The sequence below is a fragment of the Equus caballus genome, chromosome 7 (assembly GCF_041296265.1).
Source record: "Equus caballus isolate H_3958 breed thoroughbred chromosome 7, TB-T2T, whole genome shotgun sequence".
Lineage (NCBI taxonomy): Eukaryota > Metazoa > Chordata > Mammalia > Perissodactyla > Equidae > Equus > Equus caballus.
In genome coordinates this window covers 61,835,079-61,855,093 of record NC_091690.1, presented here as the reverse complement: position 1 = coordinate 61,855,093, position 20,015 = coordinate 61,835,079, and the positions used below count along the sequence as shown (strand labels likewise).

The window sequence follows — 20,015 nt, the reverse complement described above, 5'->3', positions numbered from 1 at the left end:
AAGAAAATATTCGACCCAATTGGGAGAATCTGTAAACAAATTGCCAAGTGAATATTACAGGCAGATAAGACAAGTTGCGTAAGTACAGAAAGGTTGAAAAGTATGAGTTGCTCAGAGAATCAAAAGTATGGCTAGGGGATGTAAAGGGAACAACCTGGTCTCCCTCCCATGTTTCTCCCTTACTTTCACACTACTATCACACTCACAACACTTCTGACACCAGATTTATGGTTTTTTTTCCCCACGCTAAGCAATTCTGTGACACTAGCTAGGGGTCCTACAATTTAACTGAATTCTGACACTACCTACCTGGAGATAGCATCAGATCCCACAGGTTAAGGGCTCAGTCTTACAAAACTGCCCCCACAGCTTCAGATGCCAATCGCAAGTAGCAGGTCCCCAGGTTACCCACTTCTGTCCAACATAGCTACAAATCAGAGGTTCCCATGACCTCCTCCCTCCTGGATTCAATTATTTACTAGAACAGCTCAGAGAACTCAGGGAAACACTCACTTACATTTACCAGTTTATTAAAGGATATGATAAAGGCTGCAGATAAACAGCCAGATGAAGGGATACATAGGGCAAGGTCTGGGAGTGTCCCAAGCGCAGGAGCTTCTGTCCTCGTAGGGTTGGGGTGAGTCACTCTCTTGGTAAATGGATGTGTTCACCAAATGGAACCTCTCCAAACCCCATACTATTGGGATTTTATGGAGGCTTCCTAATGTAGGCATGATCAATTAACTCCATTTCCAGCTCCTCTCCTCTCTCTGGAGAACAGGGGGACGAGGCTGAAAATTCAAAATTTCTAATCATGGCTTGGTCCTTCCGGTGACCAGCCCCTATGAAGGAGCCATCCAGGAGCCCACCCAGAGTCCCCTCATTAGAACAAAGGATGCTCCTGGTGCTCTTATCACTTAGGAATTTACAAGTTTCAGGAGCCCTGTGTCAGGAATGGGGGCAGAGACCAATATATTTATTTCTTATTATTTCACAGGGTACAAGGTGTATATAAGGATATAGAAAATTAGTTAGGAAAGGTAATAATGCTAAATGCTACCATTTTACTAAGCTATAGTCTGGCTACTATTTAATACTTTACATGTAAGAACCTTCACAACAACCTTATGATGTAGATACTATTATATTATTATCCCATTTTACGGATGGGGAAAAGGAGGGATAGGAGTGGTAGGTTAGCTAGCCTAAGATTATATAGCTAATAAATGACAGAGATGGGCTCTGAACCCAGGCAGTTTGCCCCTTATGAAGTGGTCTCATCATGACCTTTCTATTCTGAAGGTTCTGAGACTTCTTAGCTAGAAATATCCTCTTCTCTCTCCCCATATTTCATTTGGCTATCTCAAAGGAGTATCTGAGATAAGAGACAGCAGTCTAAGTTTATCCAGCCAGAGGGGAGGCCAAAGAACTGTTCCAAACACTCTGATCTTCCATATATAACATGGGGTTGGGAGGAGAGACCTGCTGATGGCTGGTGGGCTAAGCTCAGATTTTTTTTTTTTTTTTGAGGAAGATTAGCCGTGAGCGAACATCTGCTGCCAATTCTACTCTTTTTGCTGAGGAAGACTGGCCCTGAGCTAATATCTGTGCCCATCTTCCTCTCTTCTATGTGGGATGCCTGCCACAGCATGGCTTGACAAGCAGTGCATAGTTCTGCAACTGGGATCCGAACTGGTGAACCCTAGGAGGCCGAAGAGTGCGCACTTAACCACTGTGCCACCGGGCTGGCCCAGCTCAGATATTTGAAGCTGGGCAGAGACCCTCGGGGAGGGATATTCTACCTTCCTATCCAAGAGGAAAGAGAATGAAGCTGTAAAAGGGGGAATGAGTATTGGAGGCAATTAGTACTTGATGCAGTTCTTTTGGCTATTTTTATTTCCTATGAACATTTTCTGCAAATGCACATAGAAAATATAAATCATTTTACAAGAAAACTCCCATAAATTAAGCACTGCCAGGCTCTATTCTGTGTTCTATGCATATTAATTCATTTAATCCTCAAAGCAACCCTAGGAGAGAGGCACAATTATTATTTTACAATTGGAGACATTTTTAAAGCACAAAGATATTATTATATAACTTGCTTACAGTTTTACAGCAAAAAAAATGAGGGAGCCAAGTGAAGCTGGAAAGAACTACCATAAAGTTGTCAATAAGTACAAAAGAGCTGGTTAAAAATTAGTTCTGACCTCTGGGTAGCAGAAAGAACCCTGGATTTGGATCAGGACTTGGATTCAGGCTCCAACACTTAGCGCTGTGTAAAGATTTGGGGCTGGTCACTCTGGGCAATTTCCTCGCCCACAAAATGGAGATAATAATACCTACCTCCTCCAGTTTTTGCAAAGGATCTAGAGTAGTGATGATTGTAAAAGCACACAGTAATCTTTAAAATGTTACACAAACGTGAGAAACACTTTCCGGCATTAGATTCAGAAATTTCGGATCCGGACAGTCAGTCCCAACCGGCAAATCCTCCTGGCTCCCTTCCCGGAAACCGGCGCAAGGTCCTCTGGGACTTGTGGTCTTATACAGGCTGTGGCCCGCCTTTCTTCCTTAGTCAGGGCGGCTGGGTGTGAGCCCCGGAAGTACTCGTTGCCTGAGAGGCGTGCTGGTTAGGAAGGCGGGGTCAGAGGTCGTGGGGGCAGAAGGCGTTTCTGCTGCTGGCCTAGTCGCTATGTAGCAGAGGGGCAGGCGCCCTCCTGCATGTTCTGGAAGGTTCTTGGATTCAACTAGGGCAGTAATCCCAGGACTTCTAGTTGCCAGCTTCGGGTCTCTGCTGGCGGAGCGGAGCCGCCGCCGCCATGTTTGGCTGCTTGGTGGCGGGGAGGCTGGTGAGGATGGGGCTGGGTGGTATCAGGGAGGGGGCATGACACCGAGGGCGAAACCCGGGAAAGGGGAGGGTGCTCTGGGACGGGGGATGCGGGGAAACCCCCTCATGTCTGCTTTCCCGCTGAGAGTGTGAGGGTGGAGGGTGGGGCGTTGGGGTTTTTGTTCTCCTTTGCCCCCAGCTCTGTTCGGAGTCATTTTAATAGTAGACAGTATTAGCTGCCATTTATCGAGTGTGCATTACATACTAGGCAACGCATGCGTTTAGTCCATTTCTTGTCATTTCAACCGTCTATATGGCGCTTATTGAGTACCTCAGACTTAATCCTTATAACTTGTGAAATGGTTATTATCATTCCCGTTTTGCAGTTGAGGAACTTAAGCTCAATCGGCAGTATAAATACTCGCCTAAACTCATAAAGTGAGTTGGAGGTAAATGTGGAATCTAGTCTGTGGCGCCCTGTCTCTCAAAGATGAAGGTGCTCGGGCAGTGTACATCTGCTGGGTCCTTTTGGAAGTAAAAATATGCTTAGCATAATTTCAAGGTTTCTGATAGAAACGCGTGAAGCTTTAGTGTGAGCCATATCTGAGATGACCCCGAAGGATGTGAGCAGGGAGTTTTTACTTATTGGTCAAAAGAGATAATAACCTTCCTTGCTGGATTATTAGAATTTAATGAGATCAGCATCTGGAATTGTTCAGGAATAATCTGGATGGCGAATCTTGCTTGCCTCCTTAGAAACCACCAGAAATCCATTTCAGACCTGACTTCTTTCACCTAGAGTTCTTTTCTTCCTCACTGCTTTGTTGAATGTTGCAGCCCCTTTGTTGAGTTAAGTTTTTCATCACTTTTCGGTAATGTATTCCATACGCGGTTCTAAGGAACCACAAAGATAAATTGGAGAAGACTAGCCTCAGAAAGTTTATTGTCTGTCGCTTAAATGACTGAGAGGCCCCTTTTGGTGATGATGGTAATTGGTAATATTGGTGAGAGAACTTTGGATTGCCCCTGCTCTGGATAGGAAAAATGAAAGGACCAGCCTGGAGTGAGTGTGGGACTTAGATGAGTAAATGTCATGAATGAATGAAATTTAAAATGTTTTTATAGAATAAAGAGGCCATATGGAATCCGTGTATCTCTCGTGTTGTCAACTAATTTGGAAGGAAATGTAGTTATAGCGGTACCTGTGTCTGTTTACCTAACACTTAACCTCTGTAACGGATATCCAGTAGACGTTTCTTCAAGATAAGATTTTTTAGGGGTGTTTGATTTTTTAGTTCTGGAGTATTAGAATATGTTAATCAAAATGAAGGGCAAATAGACTTAGCAACATCTCAAAAATTAACTACGTTATTCTCATTTTTCCTAAGGTCAAGGATTAGTGTCATAATACAGACTTACACAATGTCTGGTGCCTTATACAGAGTTGACATTTAAGAAATGTTTGATGATTATTTCAAGATTTGTAAATAACATAATTTTATATGCCTTTTAAGATTATGTGCATGCCAAAAACTGTTGAAATTGAATTTAATACTAATACAGGCAGTGGCTTATATTTGTCGTGTTCCTTTGTTTTATTCTCTATGTTATGCTGGAGGGTTTTTAACTGGGTCGGAAGACTTCAGAAGAGGGAATCAGAACTTGACTTTAAGAATACTCTTCCTTGGTGTCTTGGGAACAAATTTAGGGCAGTTAATATTACTTTATCACTAATACATAGGTAGAATTACACAGTAGATTTTTCTTAAGTCTTTGTAGTAGTAGATAGGATTTTATAGAGGAAAAAAGTAAGTGTTTTAGTAACAATCAGCAAATATTAGGAGTGGAAAAGAAATTGCATTCTAGGTTGTAAGAATTGGCCATATAGAGTCTTTAAAAATACTGATAGTAATTCAGGTTTGGTGTTTTGGTGAATAGAGTGGCAATAGCTATTAATAAAAAAACCAAATAACCTTAGAAGGTAAACTATTTACAGCCTCTTGACTGGAGTGTACCCAGAATTGCTACTTCTCTTTACTAATGGATGTGGTATAGCAATTATCAATAATTTTCTGAAAGTGTAAGAAGGAATTTTTTTTGTGAAAGTAGATTTCTCAAACTTCAAAATAAGATCTCATTCTATAAATTGATGTTCAATTCTAGAACAGAAAATTAGATTATGAAATGAGTGAAGAAGAAACTTGCAAGTTCCCACTTACACATTCAAAGTAGAATTTTTACATTTTGTTTACAGTCTCTTCTCACTATTTGCAGTAGTTATGTTCTGTAAAGTTTATGTGAACACTGAATTGGTAAATACTGAATCATTGCCTATAGGGGAAATATGGGGTTAAGTTCCTACAAGCCTCTGATGACATTTTTTATCAACCTATCATTACATAATATTGTTTTATATGTGTTTCTGTTTAAGGACACCTTATTTAATATGTAGTGTTGATTTGTTAACATTAAACTTAGAGCCAATAACACCATAACTCATGTCTGAATGAAATATATATATAATATATGTTTTCTCAATAAGGCACATAACAGCTTTCTTGGACTTAGGAACACTAGTCAGCATTTCAGCTTGGCTATTTTAAACAGCAAAATCACGAACAGAAAGCCCCAAAATACAATCAAATGTGGGACTAAGTAGACTGAGAAAAGGACACTTGTTTACAGTATGAAAGCTGAAACAAGGCAGCACAGTACATCTTTGTTCTACCTTGGCTGGTAACATGTGCGTCAGGCAACTCAAAATTTTTGCTGCCTCAAAAGTATGATGAATAATGATTTGGGGGTTACAAATATATACTAGTGAGTAGGCAAATTGGCAAATGTGGAATCTGCAAATCATGAGAATTGACTGTAATTACTTCTGGATCGTTCACCTATTTTAATTACCTGAGGTTCTTTACCTTCAAAGTAGAGGATAAGGCTTTGTTAGTATGGTGTTTTGAACAACCTTTCAGTTTTATAACATTCTGAAGCTGAAGTGGTTTATTTATGTGAGTAAAATCCTTTCAGGGCACTTCTGAAATAATTTGGTTATATTTTGAAAAGATTACATTCGTTAAATCATCATTTTAAGGCTATATATATTTGGATTCTTTATTAAAATTAGCGCTCTTTGTGGTGTATTTGGTAATTCCGTATTTAGAGTATCAAATTAACCCAACTTTATACTTGGTATAATGACTATAACAGACTGTACTTGGAGCAGAGCTTACAACAATACTGTAAGGATTATAGAAACTCATCAAACTATTGAACTAAGACGAGTTTCTTATTTTCTAGGTGCAAACAGCTGCACAGCAAGTGGCAGAGGATAAATTTGTTTTTGACTTGCCTGATTATGAAAATATCAACCATGTTGTGGTTTTTATGCTGGGAACGATCCCATTTCCTGAGGGAATGGGAGGATCCGTCTACTTTTCCTATCCTGATTCAAATGGAATGCCAGTATGGCAACTCCTAGGATTTGTCACGAATGGAAAGCCAAGTGCCATCTTCAAAATTTCAGGTCTTAAATCTGGTAAGAATAATATATTAAAATAGTTTCTTTTTTTTTTTCTTTTTTTTTTAAAGATTGGCACCTGGGCTAACAACTGTTGCCAGTCTTTTTTTTTTTTTCCTGCTTTATCTCCCTAAACCCCCCCTGTACACAGTTGTATATCTTAGTTTCACGTCCTTCTAGTTGTGGGATGTGGGATGCCGCCTCAGCTGGCCTGACGAGTGGTGCCATGTCCGCGCCCAGGATCCAAACCCTGGGCCACCGCAGTGGAGCTTGCGAACTTAACCCCTCGGCCACGGAGCCGTCCCCTAAAATAGTTTCATAATTAAACTATTTTCTTAAATAGCGTAACAGAATATGGCTTTTTTACTTTTCATTATATTTTTCTGGTTGCTAAAGTAATATATAACATTATTTTAAAAAGAAATCAGACAATATTGAAACATTTGAAAAACAATAAGTGAAAGACCTCTTTGGCTTCTCACACTCCCATCTTCTGCCCCTGGAGAGAACCACTTGCTATTGTTCTTTTTGTATGGTATATACCTTTGTAAAGGGATTTTTCTGAATTAGTGGGTGTTTTAATAAATATTGACAGAAATCTTCTCATAATTTGTAATATGCACATCTTTGTTTTAAATAAACAGATAAACCAAGTAGACTTGTATAGGAAATAAAATGAGAGTCCTTTCTTTCTATGAAGATCTTTGAACTCTAATTTGATTACCCTTCAGTGTTCTTGCCTTGGTTGTATTGACATTGTGGATGTTAGACCTTACAGGGACATAATCCTTGCTTTGATGCTTTGATGCTTTGAGGTATTTTGTGAAGAAATGTAAGAATGAAACTAGCTATCATTTACTTCCATTGAATTTCTAGTTCCCTTGAAAATCTAGATGAAAACAGCCGTGAAAATTCTTACAATATAAATATACATTCTTCTAGAAATTGTCTATAGAGTCCAAGGAAAAATTATATTTAGGCAACATGTTTATATATTTAACAAACATTTGAGTATCTACTGTGGATGTAAAGGTAATGATTACGTTCTTGTCTGAAGTAGCTTATATTCTTATAAAGGAAGACAGTTCTAGTAGACCAGTAATTAGAAGGGTGAAAGGTAATAGTGGATGTTTGTACAAAGTGCCAAGAGAGAATAGGAAAGGGAACAATTAACACTTGAGTAAGTTGAGGAAGGTTTCTTGGAGGAGGTGATATTGGACCTCTTGGGAAGGTGAGTAGGAGTTTATCAGACCTATGAGACACCTATTGGCATTCTTTTCTAGGTGGAGGTAATATGGATATAATGGATATAATGATGAAAGTTCGAAAGCATAGTGTGCTCAGAATGGCACAAGGCAGGGTGTGTAAGGGTAGGATAGGCAGGCATGGATCATGAAAAGCTTTATGTGTCACACTGACTCATTTGAATTTAATAGGTCAGCAACATTAACATGCTTAGATCACAGACCTATTTGACAGTATTATAAAAAATATGTGTAAAATAATGTAAATACTACAAAATTTGCATATACTCTGAAGCCCATCCATGTATCCTCCATAAAAGACTACTCCTGTAGGTATAGAGGAGCTAGTGAATAATTTTGGGTAGAGAAATGATGTGATCACATTTTGTTTCTTGCCTGAAGACTTGAAGAATGAGCAGTTCTGGTCAAATGATAGACTATTAGCTGCTATTATTTTATACAGTTGGAATTATACAAGAAGATAATGGAAGAGAGCAATATTTAAAGCTAAAAATTGTTTAGAATTGATAAAAAATACTAATCTCTAGATTTAAGAAGCAGGACAAATCCCTGCAGTCTTTCTCAATGGGGGTTCCATGAGCTAATTATCCCTAATCCCTAAGGCAGTGGTTCTTAAAGCATTATTCCCTGACCAGCAACATCTGCATCAACATCACCACCTTGGAACTTGTTGGAAATGCAGGTGGTAGGACCCCAGACCTTCTGAATCAAAAACCATAAGTGGAGTTTGGAAGTCAGTATTTAAATAAGTTTTCTAGGTGTATTTGTTGCATGCTAAAGTTTGAGATCCACTGTAATGAATTAATGCCTCTTACATGTATAGCATGGTATTACTTCTGAACAATCTTTGGGAGAATTAAGAAAACAGTCACTTTCAAATCACTTTTTCTCTTTTCTGTGGCTGTGCCTAAAAATAAATAGACAGTCTAAAAGTAGAAAAAACATAAATAGACAATTCAATACATTCTAGTGAAATTGCTGGACATTAATTATAAAGAGAAAGCAGTAAGGGAACCAGAGAGAGAAGACAAGTCATTTATGACTGAACAGCAGTTAGTTTAGCAGATTTACCAAGAACATGAATAAGAGGTCAAAAACCAACAGATTAGGGGCTGGCCCTGTGGCTGAGTGGTTGAGTTCGTGTGCTCTGCTTTGGCAGCCCAGGGTTTCGCCAGTTTGGATCCTGGGTGTGGACATGGTACCGCTTGTCAGGCCATGTTGAGGTGGCATCCCACATGCCATAACTAGAAGGACCCACAACTAAAATATAGAACTATGTACTAGGGGGATTTGGGGAGAAAAAAAAGAAAAGATTGGCAACAGTTGTTAGGTGCCAATCTTTAAACAAAAAACCAACAGATTAGTATTGTCAGAGTGCCAAGGTAAAATAAAATAACTCTCAAAACTGTCATTGTAAAATGAAGGAAAAGTAAATGTATTTTCAGATGGAGATGGAGAGTTCACTACTCATAGATTATTACTGAAAGAACTCCGGGAGGTAGGTGTACTTTATAGTAGGAACTTCAATCCTGAGTGTAGAAGAGGATGCACAATGCAAAATTAGCAAAGAAACTGGTAAACATGCAGACAAAGCTGGACAACCTGATTGTATAAAACAACACAATAAGTACCTTAAATGCGCAAGAATTAAATATTGAGCTCAAAAATGCATATGACAGGAGGGGTAGTGATCTGAATTAAAGCTTTCTGATGTCCTGTTTTTTAGAAAGAGTGATAATATTGATTCAACTTTTAAGTAATCCTGTTAAATTTTTAAGGAAAACTTAAAAAAAAATGAAAGAGAAAGAAGGAAGAAGCATAGTATATTAAAAACAAAACAAGATGGTGGAAATAATTTCAGTGATATCACTTATCAAAATAAATGTAAACAGACTAACCTTACCAGTGAAAACATGGAGACTCCAGCATGGAATTTTTTTAAAAGGCAGCAAACAAATAATTATATTGTTGTTTATGAGTAATGGGTCTAAAACATTCTAACACAAGAAACAACAATAAAAAGACTATCTTAGGTATATTAATCTTAAGAAAATTAGGGGCCAGTCCCACGGCCAAGTGGTTAAGTTTGTACACTCCACTTCAGCGGCTTGGGGTTTCACTGGTTTGGATCCTAGGAGCAGACGTGGCACCACTTGTCAAGCCATATTGAGGCAGCATCCCACATAGCACAACCAGAAGGACCTACAGCTGAAATGCACAACTATGTACTGGGGCACTTTGGGGAAAAGAAGAAACAAAAAGAAAGATTGGCAACAGATGTTAGCTCAAGGCCAAACTTTAAGGAAAAAACAAAAAAGAAAGATTGAGGCAGAAGTGTTATCAGATGATTATCAGAAAGATAAGACATTCGTTCTCCTGGAATGAGATAATTCCCTAAGAAGACTTAAATATTTCTAGGAAAAGGTAAATGTCATGAATTTGTGTGTATATATAACATAACTTCAAATATATAAATAAAAAATATTGACATTACAATGATAAATGGACAGCCTTACAGTTAGTATGTTAATATACCTCTCGATAATTAATACATCAAGAAAATAAAATATTAGTAAAGAAGGAAGATTTGAATAAAAGTTAACAAGTTTGAGCTAATGGACATTTGTAGAACCCTGCAACTAGTAATTAGATTATACACATTTTTTTAAGTACACAGAGCATGTATGAAATTTGACCACATACAAAGTCACAAAGCAAGCTGAAGCAAATAGCAGATAACCCACAATAGAGTGTAATTACAAATCAAAAGATGAAACATTGCCATGTTTAGAAACTCAAAAATATTTAAAAATAGTTCATGGGTCATAGAATAAAATGGTCATGGAAATTAAACTTCTACAGAAACCAAAATAAAATAAAACATCACATATCAAACCTTTTGAATGCAGGTAACGTAGTACTAAACAGATCAACTCATAGGCTTAAAAGTGTATATGTGGAAGGAGAGATTGAAAGGAGGGAGCTAAGTACTTAACATAAGCAACCCAAAGAAAGTAGAAGAAAGAAAATGATAATTCTAAGACTAGAAATTGATGAGAAAAAGCAAAGAAACAGTAGAGGAACTGAATGAAATAAAAATGTGATTCTTTGAAAAGACTAATAAATGATGAGCCACTGAAAAGATGTATTGAGGAAAAAGAGAAGGTACAAATAACGTTACTAAAAATGTGAAAATGGAGGCATACCTATAAATATAGTAGAGATTAAGTAAAATTTATGAGGAATTTAATACCGGTACATTTGAGAACAACAAAGGAACAGATGAAATTGGCTGTTTTCTAGAAAAATACAGCAGACTGACTCAAGAATAAATTAAAATCCTGAATAGATATAATATCAATAAAGAAATTAAAATCAGTAACTAAAAATGTAGCTCTCTCTTCCACATAAAATTCTCAGGCCTAGATGGTTTTATAAAGTTCAACTAAACCTTTATGAAACTAACTGTTTGTATCTTAAATAAACTGTCAGAGAATAGGAAAAGAGGCAGAGTTACTCAGTTTATATTTTGAAGCCAATATAACCTCCATATCAAAAAGGACAAGGACAACGTGAGAGAGGAACTCTAGCCTAAGCCAATTTTATTTATTTAGGATTTTTATGTCTATGTGCATAAAAAAATTACTAAGTGAATTCAACAAGGTAGAATAACACTTTTCATTATAGAAAATTCAAATGTGTACAAAAGCAGACCAAATGAAATATTGATCTCTCTCTACTCATCACTCAGCTTCAAAAATGACCACCTGCTGGATAATGTTATTTCATTTATATTCCCACTTACTCCTCCCTTCTCATATTATTTGGAAGCACATTCCAGAGTCACAACATGTAATCTGTAAATATATTAGTATGTGTCTCTAAAAGACAAGGTCTTTTTAAAAAACATAACTATAATGCTGTGCTGTTATTACACCTAAAAACAAACAATAATTCCTGAATGTTGAATTGAATATTTCATCAGCGTTCAGATTTCAGATGGTCTCAGAAGTTTTATGTTTATATATTTTAAAGTTTTTAAATACTTTCAACCAGCAGCTGTGTAAGGTTCTTACATTGCAGTTGGTTGATCTCAAGTATCTTCTATAAAACTCAAAGATTTAATGTATTCTCTGTCCTTTTTTTCCAGTAAATTACTTGGATTTAGAGGTTTGATCAGATTTCATTTGAATTCATTTTTTGAACTTTTTGGTAGGATTATTAGAGGTTGTAGTGTGTTCTTTGATCAGGAAGTACACATATGGTTATCTCTGTGAAACTAGCGGCCATTTATAGGCAGTGCCTAGATTTGTTAATTCAATAGGGGTTCAAAGTGATGATGTTCTAATTCTGTCATTTCATTTGTTAGCTGTAAAGAAATACTTGCATACCTACTATTTGGTTACCCAGGGATAGAATCATTACAGGAAAGGCAGGATAAATGCTTGATGCTTTATCTTTATATACCAGTGTTCAAAAAATGAGTTGATTCCCTAACATCCTCCAGAAGTAACCAATAATTTCTTTTTAAAGAATTATGAAATCATGGAGAGAGAGAGGTGTGTGTGTGTGTGTGTATTTATCTATATTTGATATGCTCTAACCATTGGTATACCATCAGAATCCATTGGACCTAATTTTTTCATTTTCTTTTTTAGCAAGATATTAATATTTCATGACTTTTATCCTTTCTTAAATCTTCCAAAGAACAGAGAAATTTTTTTGTTAACAGTTTCAATAGCTTTATTGAATTATAATTGCCATACAATAAACTGCACATGTTTAAAGTGTATAGTTTGATAAATTTTGATATATGTACATACCTTAAAACCATCACGATCAAGATAACATATCCATCACCCCTAAAAGTTTCCTCGTGCTCCTTTGTAATCCTCTCTCCTGTCTCCTCCTCCACCCTAGGCAACTACTGATCTACTTTCTGTCACTATAAAATAGTTTGTTTTTCTAGAGTTTTTTATAAATGAAGTCATAGAGTATGTACTCTTTTATTGCCTAGCTTCTTTCACTCAGCATAATTATTTTTAGAGTCATCCATGTTGTAGTGTGTATCAGTAATTTTTATTGCTGGGTAACATTCCATTGTATGGATATATCAGAATTTGTTTATTCAGTCACCTGTTGATGGACATTTGGATTGTTTCCAGTTTTTGGCTCATAAAAATAAAGTTGCTATGATCATTTGTGTACAAGTTTCTGTACAGACATTTGCTTTCATTTAGGTAAATACCTAGGAGTAGAATGGCTGGATCATATGGTACTTGTGTGTTTAACTTTATAAAAAATTGCCAAACTATTTTGCAACATGTTCCATTTTACTTTTCAGCCAGCAGTGTATGAAAGTTCCACTTCCTCCACATTCTTGCCAATGCTTGGTTTGGTCACTTTTGGATGTTCTAATAGATGTGTGGTGGTATCCCATTGTGTTTTAAATTTACATTTCTCTAATTACTAATGGTATTGAGCATTTCTTCCTGTGCTTATTTGCTCTCTATATATCTTCCTTGGTGAAGTGTGTGTTCAAATCAAACAAATGGATTGTTTTCTTACTATTGAGGTTTGGGAGTTTTATATATATTCTTGATACAAGTTACTTATAAGATATGTGATTTGAAAATATTTTTTCCTAGTATTTGGCTTGTCTTTTGTCTTAACAGTGTCTCCTGTAGAACAGAAGTTTTTAATTTTGATGAAGTCCAATTTTTCAGTTTATTCTTTTCTGGATTTTGCTTTTGGTGTTGTGTCTAAGAAATCTTTGCCTAATGCAAGCTACGAAGATTTTCTCCTAGAAGTTTTTTAGTTTTAGATTTTGCATTTATATTTGGGATCCAATTTGAATTAATTTTTATATTTAGTACAAGGTACGGATTGAAGTTCAAATTTCTCTTTTTTTTGGTAAATGGATATCAAACTGTTCCAGCATCATTTATTGAAAAGATGAAGTAATGATGCATTTTTCTGTATCTGTCATCAAGCATGTTCACTTGAGAATTGCTTGGGAGCTCTCAAACTGCTGTATTTTAAAGTAAAATGTAAACATACATAAATGAAAATTTATATGAATATTTATTGATTTAAAAAGGAAAGAAATGGAAATAGATCCTATTGTAGTTTTTTTTAAACAGTAAATCACTAATTGGAAAACATGCTAGAAGATTAGGTGGATACTGGTAAATATTTATAGTAATAAGCATTACAGGAGGATGAGCAGCTAACTTGGGAGAAGTGTTTTTGGTTTGGGTTTGAGGAGCCTGTGGAACATGATAGCAGTGTCTTAAATATAAAGTGGTGTGTTTTGTTTGTATAGCAATAGGCTTGTAGCCAGCTAATTTTTGCATAGTTGGAGAGTGCAGGCATATTTTGTACTTGGAGTCATATGCATTGATTAAGGTTAATATTGGCCACCAGCCAGTAACCAGGACCCATTTGTTGTTTTTGGAGACGTACCAGCTAAATTGTCAGTTTAATTGTCCCTACCTTACCTTCTCCTCTCTTTGCCCTAGCTTTGCCAACATTTTGAGTTGGGAAAGGGGTACAAGATCTCTTTTTCATTTATGATCAGCACTATATTCCCTGGAAGAGATGCTTTGGGAGTTGTGAAAAGTGCTTTTTCCTGTCCTTTTTGCATTGTCTTTGGCTGTCTTTTCCTTTGTCTCATGTGACACCCAAAAGGTTGGGGGCTAGGGGTGGGCATCGTTCTGGGATCATAAGAACCCAGATATTTCCTTATTGTGTTATTTTATGCAATCTGGAGAAAATCCAGGAATCAAAAATGAGTTAATCCATTTGCTTTAACTGAAACTCAAGCAATAATAATTACTGAGAAAGATAGGTTTTCTGCTGTGCAGTTAGATAAAATAGTTCAAAACCCAATCCCAGAGTAATGCTTGATCCAGTATGGGAAAATGGATTTATTTCCATTATGATAATAAGACTAGTTCTTTTATTCTCTGCCTTTTAAAAATAAATGTTTCTCATCATTTCTGTTGTAACATGCTATTCATAGTTTTATCTGAAAACAAAACAAAATTTTAAGGCAATATTTGTAGTGGATAAAAGCACAGTGCTTTATTAAGGAAAAATAAAGCAGCCTAAAATATTTAGAGGCTTAGTGCATATCAATATTATATGAATGATGAAATGCTATTAAAATGTTTTGGGTGTTTTTTTCCTCGTAGGTGTTTGGAAAAGCACTTTTTGGGTTTTTAAGTAGTAAAATTCTTAATTCGTATATAGAAGATCACACATGTTTTTCATTAGGGAATGATGTGTTATTAAAATATAGGAATAAGTGGACTTGTAGTGGATTTATATTTTTGAACCTTTGAAGTGCCCTTTAAAAGTTTTATTATATTGAGCAAACCTAGCTAACCTAGCACTCAGAGTGGGAGAGAGACTTGTTGAATAACTTTAGGAGTTGCGATTGAACTGGGAATTTATGAAGTAGTAAATCTAGCAGAATTTGACAGTGTGTGCGGTTCTCTGCTGGATGATGAACAGATTTCTTAACTTTGCACAGAACAGTTTTGGTTGGGGACGGTCAAGAGAGCTCTGTTGGAAGAATTGCAGTTGGTCGGGGTCTTGAAACCAGTTACTGTGAGTTGTATTTTGATTGAGAGAAGACTTTTTGTGACTCTTGGGTTCTGAAAAGGAGTTATATGACAAATATGTTTTTGGGCTAATGCTGAATCTGGAGTGATGGTTAAGAACTAGGATAGGACTAAACTTGAAAATATAAAAGGGAGGGGTTGATATTAAGAAACAAGAATAAACTTCCCTTTCTCTCTCCCTGCCTACTTGGGATATTGAAATCCTAAAAAAAAAAGAAAAAAGACAAACTGTGGTGGTTAGAAAATTTGGAAAGTCTAAATGAGTCTCTTGCAGTTTTCTCTTTGGGTGCTGTCTTTGTTCTTCATAATATGAAACAGATATTTAACCAAAAACTTAGTAACAATTATGCAATGTTGAGAGCTCTATATAAAGAGATTCTTTGCTTTATAGGAAGTGTATGCAAACTGAAATTAGCACATAAAAGGGAAAATTAAAATTTGTTTGTATGGAACTTCTATTAAAAAAATTGGGAAGCTATAGGTACTATAGTACAGGTACTACAAGTAATTTGCTATACCGTGATTTTTTTTTTAATTGAGGTTATGACAGTTTGCAGTACTGTGAAATTTCAGTTGTACGTTATTATTTGTCAGTCACCATATAGGTGCGCCCCTTCACCCTTTGTGCCCACCCCCAACCTCCCTTCCCTGTGGTAACCATTAAACAGTTCTCTTTGTGGGTGTATTTGTTTATCTTCCACATATGAGTGGAATCATTTGGTATTCGTCTTTCTTTGCCTGGCTGATTTCAGTTAACATAATACCCTCAAGGTCAATCCATGGTGTTGTGAATGGGACGATTTTGTCTTTTTATGGCTGAGTCATATTCCTTTATATATATATATACCACATCTTCTTTATCCAGTCATCAGTCAGTGGGCACTTGGGTTGCTTCCACGTCTTGGCTATCATGCATGATGCTGCAGTGAACATAGGGGTGCATAAGCGTCTTTGAATTGTTGATTTCATGTTCTTTGGGTAAATACCCAGGAGTGGGATAGCTGGATCATATGGTATTTCTAGTTTTAATTTTTTGACAAATCTCTATACTGTTTTCCAAAGTGGCTGCCCCAGTGTGCATTCCCACCAGCAGTGTATGAGGGTTCCCTTTTCTCCACATCCTCTTCAACATTTATTTTTTGTCTTGGTTATTACAGCCATTCTGAGGAGTGTAAGGTGATATCATAGTATAGTTTTGATTTGCATTTCCCTGATGATTAGTGATGTTGAGTGTCTTTTCATGTGCCTATTGCCCATCTGTATATCTTTTTTGGAGAAATGTTTGTTCATATCCTCTGACCATTTACTGATTGGGGTGTTTGTTTTTGTTGAGTTGTGTGAGTTCTTTATGTATGAGAACATATGGAGAGAACATGGAAATTAACCCCTTGTCAGATATATGATTTGCAAATATTTTCTCTTGCTTGGTGGGCTGTCTTTTCGTTTTGATCGTGGTTTCCCTTGCCTTTTAGAAGCTCTTCAGTCTGACGAGTCCCACTTATTTACTTTTTCTTTTGTTTGCCTTGTCCGAGTAGACATGGTATTTGAAAAGATCTTTTTAATATCGATGTCAGAGAATGGACTGCCTATATTTTCTTCCAGAAGTTTTATGGTTTCAGGTCTTGCCTTCAAGTCTTTTATCCATTTTGAGTTTATTTTTGTGTGTGGCGTAAGATAATGGCCTACTTTCATTCTTTTGCATGTGGCTGTCCAGTTTTCCTACATTTATTGAAGAGGCTTTCCTTTCTCCGTTGTATGTTCTTTGCTCCTTTGTCAGAAGATTAGCTGTCTGTAGATGTGTGGTTTTATTTCTGGGCATTCAGTTCTGTTCCATTGATCTCTGTGCCTGTTTTTCTCCCAGTACTACTTGTTTTGATTACTATAGCTTTGTAGTGTGTTTTGAAGTCAGGGATTGTGATGCCTCCAGCTTTGTTCTTTTTCTCAGGATTGCTTTAGCTGTTCAGGGTCTTTTGTTGCCCCATATGAATTTTAGGATTCTTTGTTCTATTTCCGTGAAGAATGTCACTGGGATTCTGATTGGGATTACGTTGAATCTGTAGATGGCTTTCGGTAGTATGGATATTTTAACTATGTTTATTCTTCCAATCCATTTGCATGGAATATCTTTCCATTTCTTTATGTCATCATCAGTTTCTTTCAGTAATATCTTATAGTTTTCATGGTATAGGTCTTTCACCTCCTTGGTTAAATATATTCCAAGATATTTTATTCTTTTAATTGCAATTGTAAATAGCATTGTGTTCTTGAGTTCTCTTTATGTTAGCTCGTTATTAGAGTATAGAAATGCAACTGACTTTTGTAAGTTGATTTTGTACCCTGCAACTTTGCTGTAATTGTTGATTATTTTTAATAGTTTTCCAATAGTTTTTTTAGGGTTTTCTATGTGTAAAATCATGTTATCTGCAAACAGTGAGAATTTCACTTCTTCATTGCCAATTGGATTCCTTTTATTTCTTTTTCTTGCTTAATTGCTCTGGCCAATACCTCCAGTACTATGTTGAATAAGAGTGGTGAGAGTGGGCACCCTTGTCTTGCTCCTGTTCTCAGTGGGATGGCTTTCACTTTTTTCCCATTGAGTATGATGTTGGCTGTGGGTTTGTCATATATGACCTTTATTTTGTTGAGGTACTTTCCTTCTATACCCATTTTATTGAGAGTTTTTATCATAAATGGATGTTGGATCTTGTCAAATGCTTCCTCTGCATCTATTGAGATGGTCATGTGAGTTTGGTTCCTCATTTTGTTAATGTGGTGTATCACATTGATTGATTTGTGGATGTTGAACCATCCTTGTGTCCCTGGTATAAATCCCACTTGATCATGGTGTGTGACCTTTTTAATGTGTTGCTGTATTCAGTTTGCCAATATTTTGTTGAAGAGTTTTACATCTATGTTCATCAGCAATATTGGCCTGTAATTTTCCTTCTTTGTGTTGTCCTCGTCTGGCTTTGGTATCAGGGTGATGTTGGCTTCCTAGAATGTGTTAGGAAGTTTCCATCTTCCTCAATTTTTTGGAATAGTTTGAGAAGGATAGGTAATAAATCTTCTTTGAATGTTTGGTAGAATTCTCCAGGGAAGTCGTCTGGTCCTTGACTTTTATTTTTTGGAAAGTTTTTGATTACTATTTCAATTTCTTTACTTGTGATTGGTCTATTCAGATTCTCTATTTCTTCTTGATTTGGTTTTGGGAGGTTGTATGAGTCTAAGAATTTATCCATTTCTTCTAGATTGTCCAATTTGTTGGCATATAGTTTTGCACAGAATTCTCTTATAATCTTTTGTATTTCTGTGGTATCTGTTGTAAATATCCTCTTTCATTTCTAATTTTATTTATTTGAACCTGTTCTCTTTTTTTTCTTAGAGAGCTTGGCTAAGGTTTCGTCAATTTTATCATCTTCTCAGAGAACCAGCTATTTGTTTCATTGATCCTTTCTACTGTCTTTTCTGTTTCAGTTTCATTTATTTCTGCTCTAATTTTTATTATTTCCCTCCTTCTGCTGACTTTGGGCTTTGTTCTTCTTTTTCTAACTCTGTTAGGTGTCGTTTGAGATTGTTTATTTGGGATTTTTCTTTTTGTTAAGGCGAGCTTGTATTGCAATGAATTTCCCTCTTAGGACCACTTATGTTGCATCCCATATAAGTTGGCATGGTGTGTTTCCATTTGTCTCCAGATATTTTTTGATTTCTCTTTTAATTTCTTCAATGATCCCTTGGTTTTTCAGTATCATGTTGTTTAGTCTCCACATCTTTGTCCCTTTCCAAGCTTTTTTCTTGTAGTTGATTTCTAGTTTCCTAGCGTTATGGTCAGAAAAGATGCTTATTATTTCAATCTTCTTAAATTTATTGAGGCTTGCCTTGTTTCCCAACATATGGTCTATTCTTGTGAATGTTCCATGCACACTTGAGAAGAATGTATAATCTGCTGTTTTTGGATGGAGCGTTCTCTATATATCTAAGTCCATCTGGTCTAGTTTTTTGTGGAATTCCACAAATTCCTTGTTAACCTTCTGTGTGGATGATCTATCCATTGGTGTAAGCGGGGTGTTGAGGTCTCCTAATATTATTGTGTTGTTGTTAATATCTCCTTTTAGGTCTGTTGATAGTTGTTTTATGTACTTCGGTGCTCCTGTGTTGAGTGCATAGATATTTATAAGTGTTATGTCTTCTTGTATACCGTGATTTTTACGTTGTCTAGTTACATTATGAAAGCTTGGGAAGTATACTAGGAATCACTTTAGGCATTTTTATTAAATAAATTTCAGAAGAAAAAAGTACCTTCTTATGTAGGTAAGACTGTTGTATATCTCACTCCTCAAGAAATTATTGAACATCTACTTCATTCTTAGCAAGTATGTTTCAAAATGATGACTGCTTTCAGTTAGGATCTGTATGTGTATGTGAGTATTAAAATCACTCCAAGACAGTGTTCAAAGGAAACAGATTAGTGAGCTGAGATTATGGAAATGGCCTTATGGAAGACTAGACTGGAACATGAACTTGAATTATGAATAAGTTTGTATGAGATGGAAGTGGGAGGATGAGAATTGCATTTGGAGATGCTCAAAGTCATAAAAATAGTAATATGCACTGCACCTTCAAGTGACAATGAGGAGGAAACTTTTAAGGGTGGCATGATAGAGTTGTATTTGGGAGATATTGGGGGCATAAGGTTTTAAAGGTAAAGTAGAGTGTTGTGTGATGGTTATGCTATGTGGGGTTTAAATTTTTTCTGGTAGGTAAGCCTTTGAGGA

At 36.3% G+C, this 20,015-nt stretch overlaps 1 protein-coding gene and 1 long non-coding RNA gene across 2 annotated transcripts in view; one reads left to right on the top strand and one right to left on the bottom strand.

Moving 5' to 3' along the window:
• Positions 1-513: 513 nt before the first annotated feature.
• Positions 514-2,520, bottom strand: LOC111774322 (uncharacterized). The gene is made up of 2 exons (XR_002809271.2): positions 2,347-2,520; positions 514-791 (listed from the first exon to the last, which is right to left on the bottom strand). It is a non-coding gene; the product is annotated as an uncharacterized lncRNA (long non-coding RNA).
• Positions 2,521-2,556: 36 nt separating this feature from the next.
• The window catches only part of HIKESHI (heat shock protein nuclear import factor hikeshi), a 37,673-nt gene continuing 20,214 nt past the window's right edge, over positions 2,557-20,015 (top strand). Inside the window, exons 1-2 of the mRNA XM_001490131.7 lie at positions 2,557-2,852; positions 6,131-6,368. Coding sequence (XP_001490181.1) covers positions 2,823-2,852; positions 6,131-6,368 — 268 coding nt within the window. The 5' untranslated portion in view covers positions 2,557-2,822. The remainder of the gene's footprint in view (positions 2,853-6,130; positions 6,369-20,015) is intronic.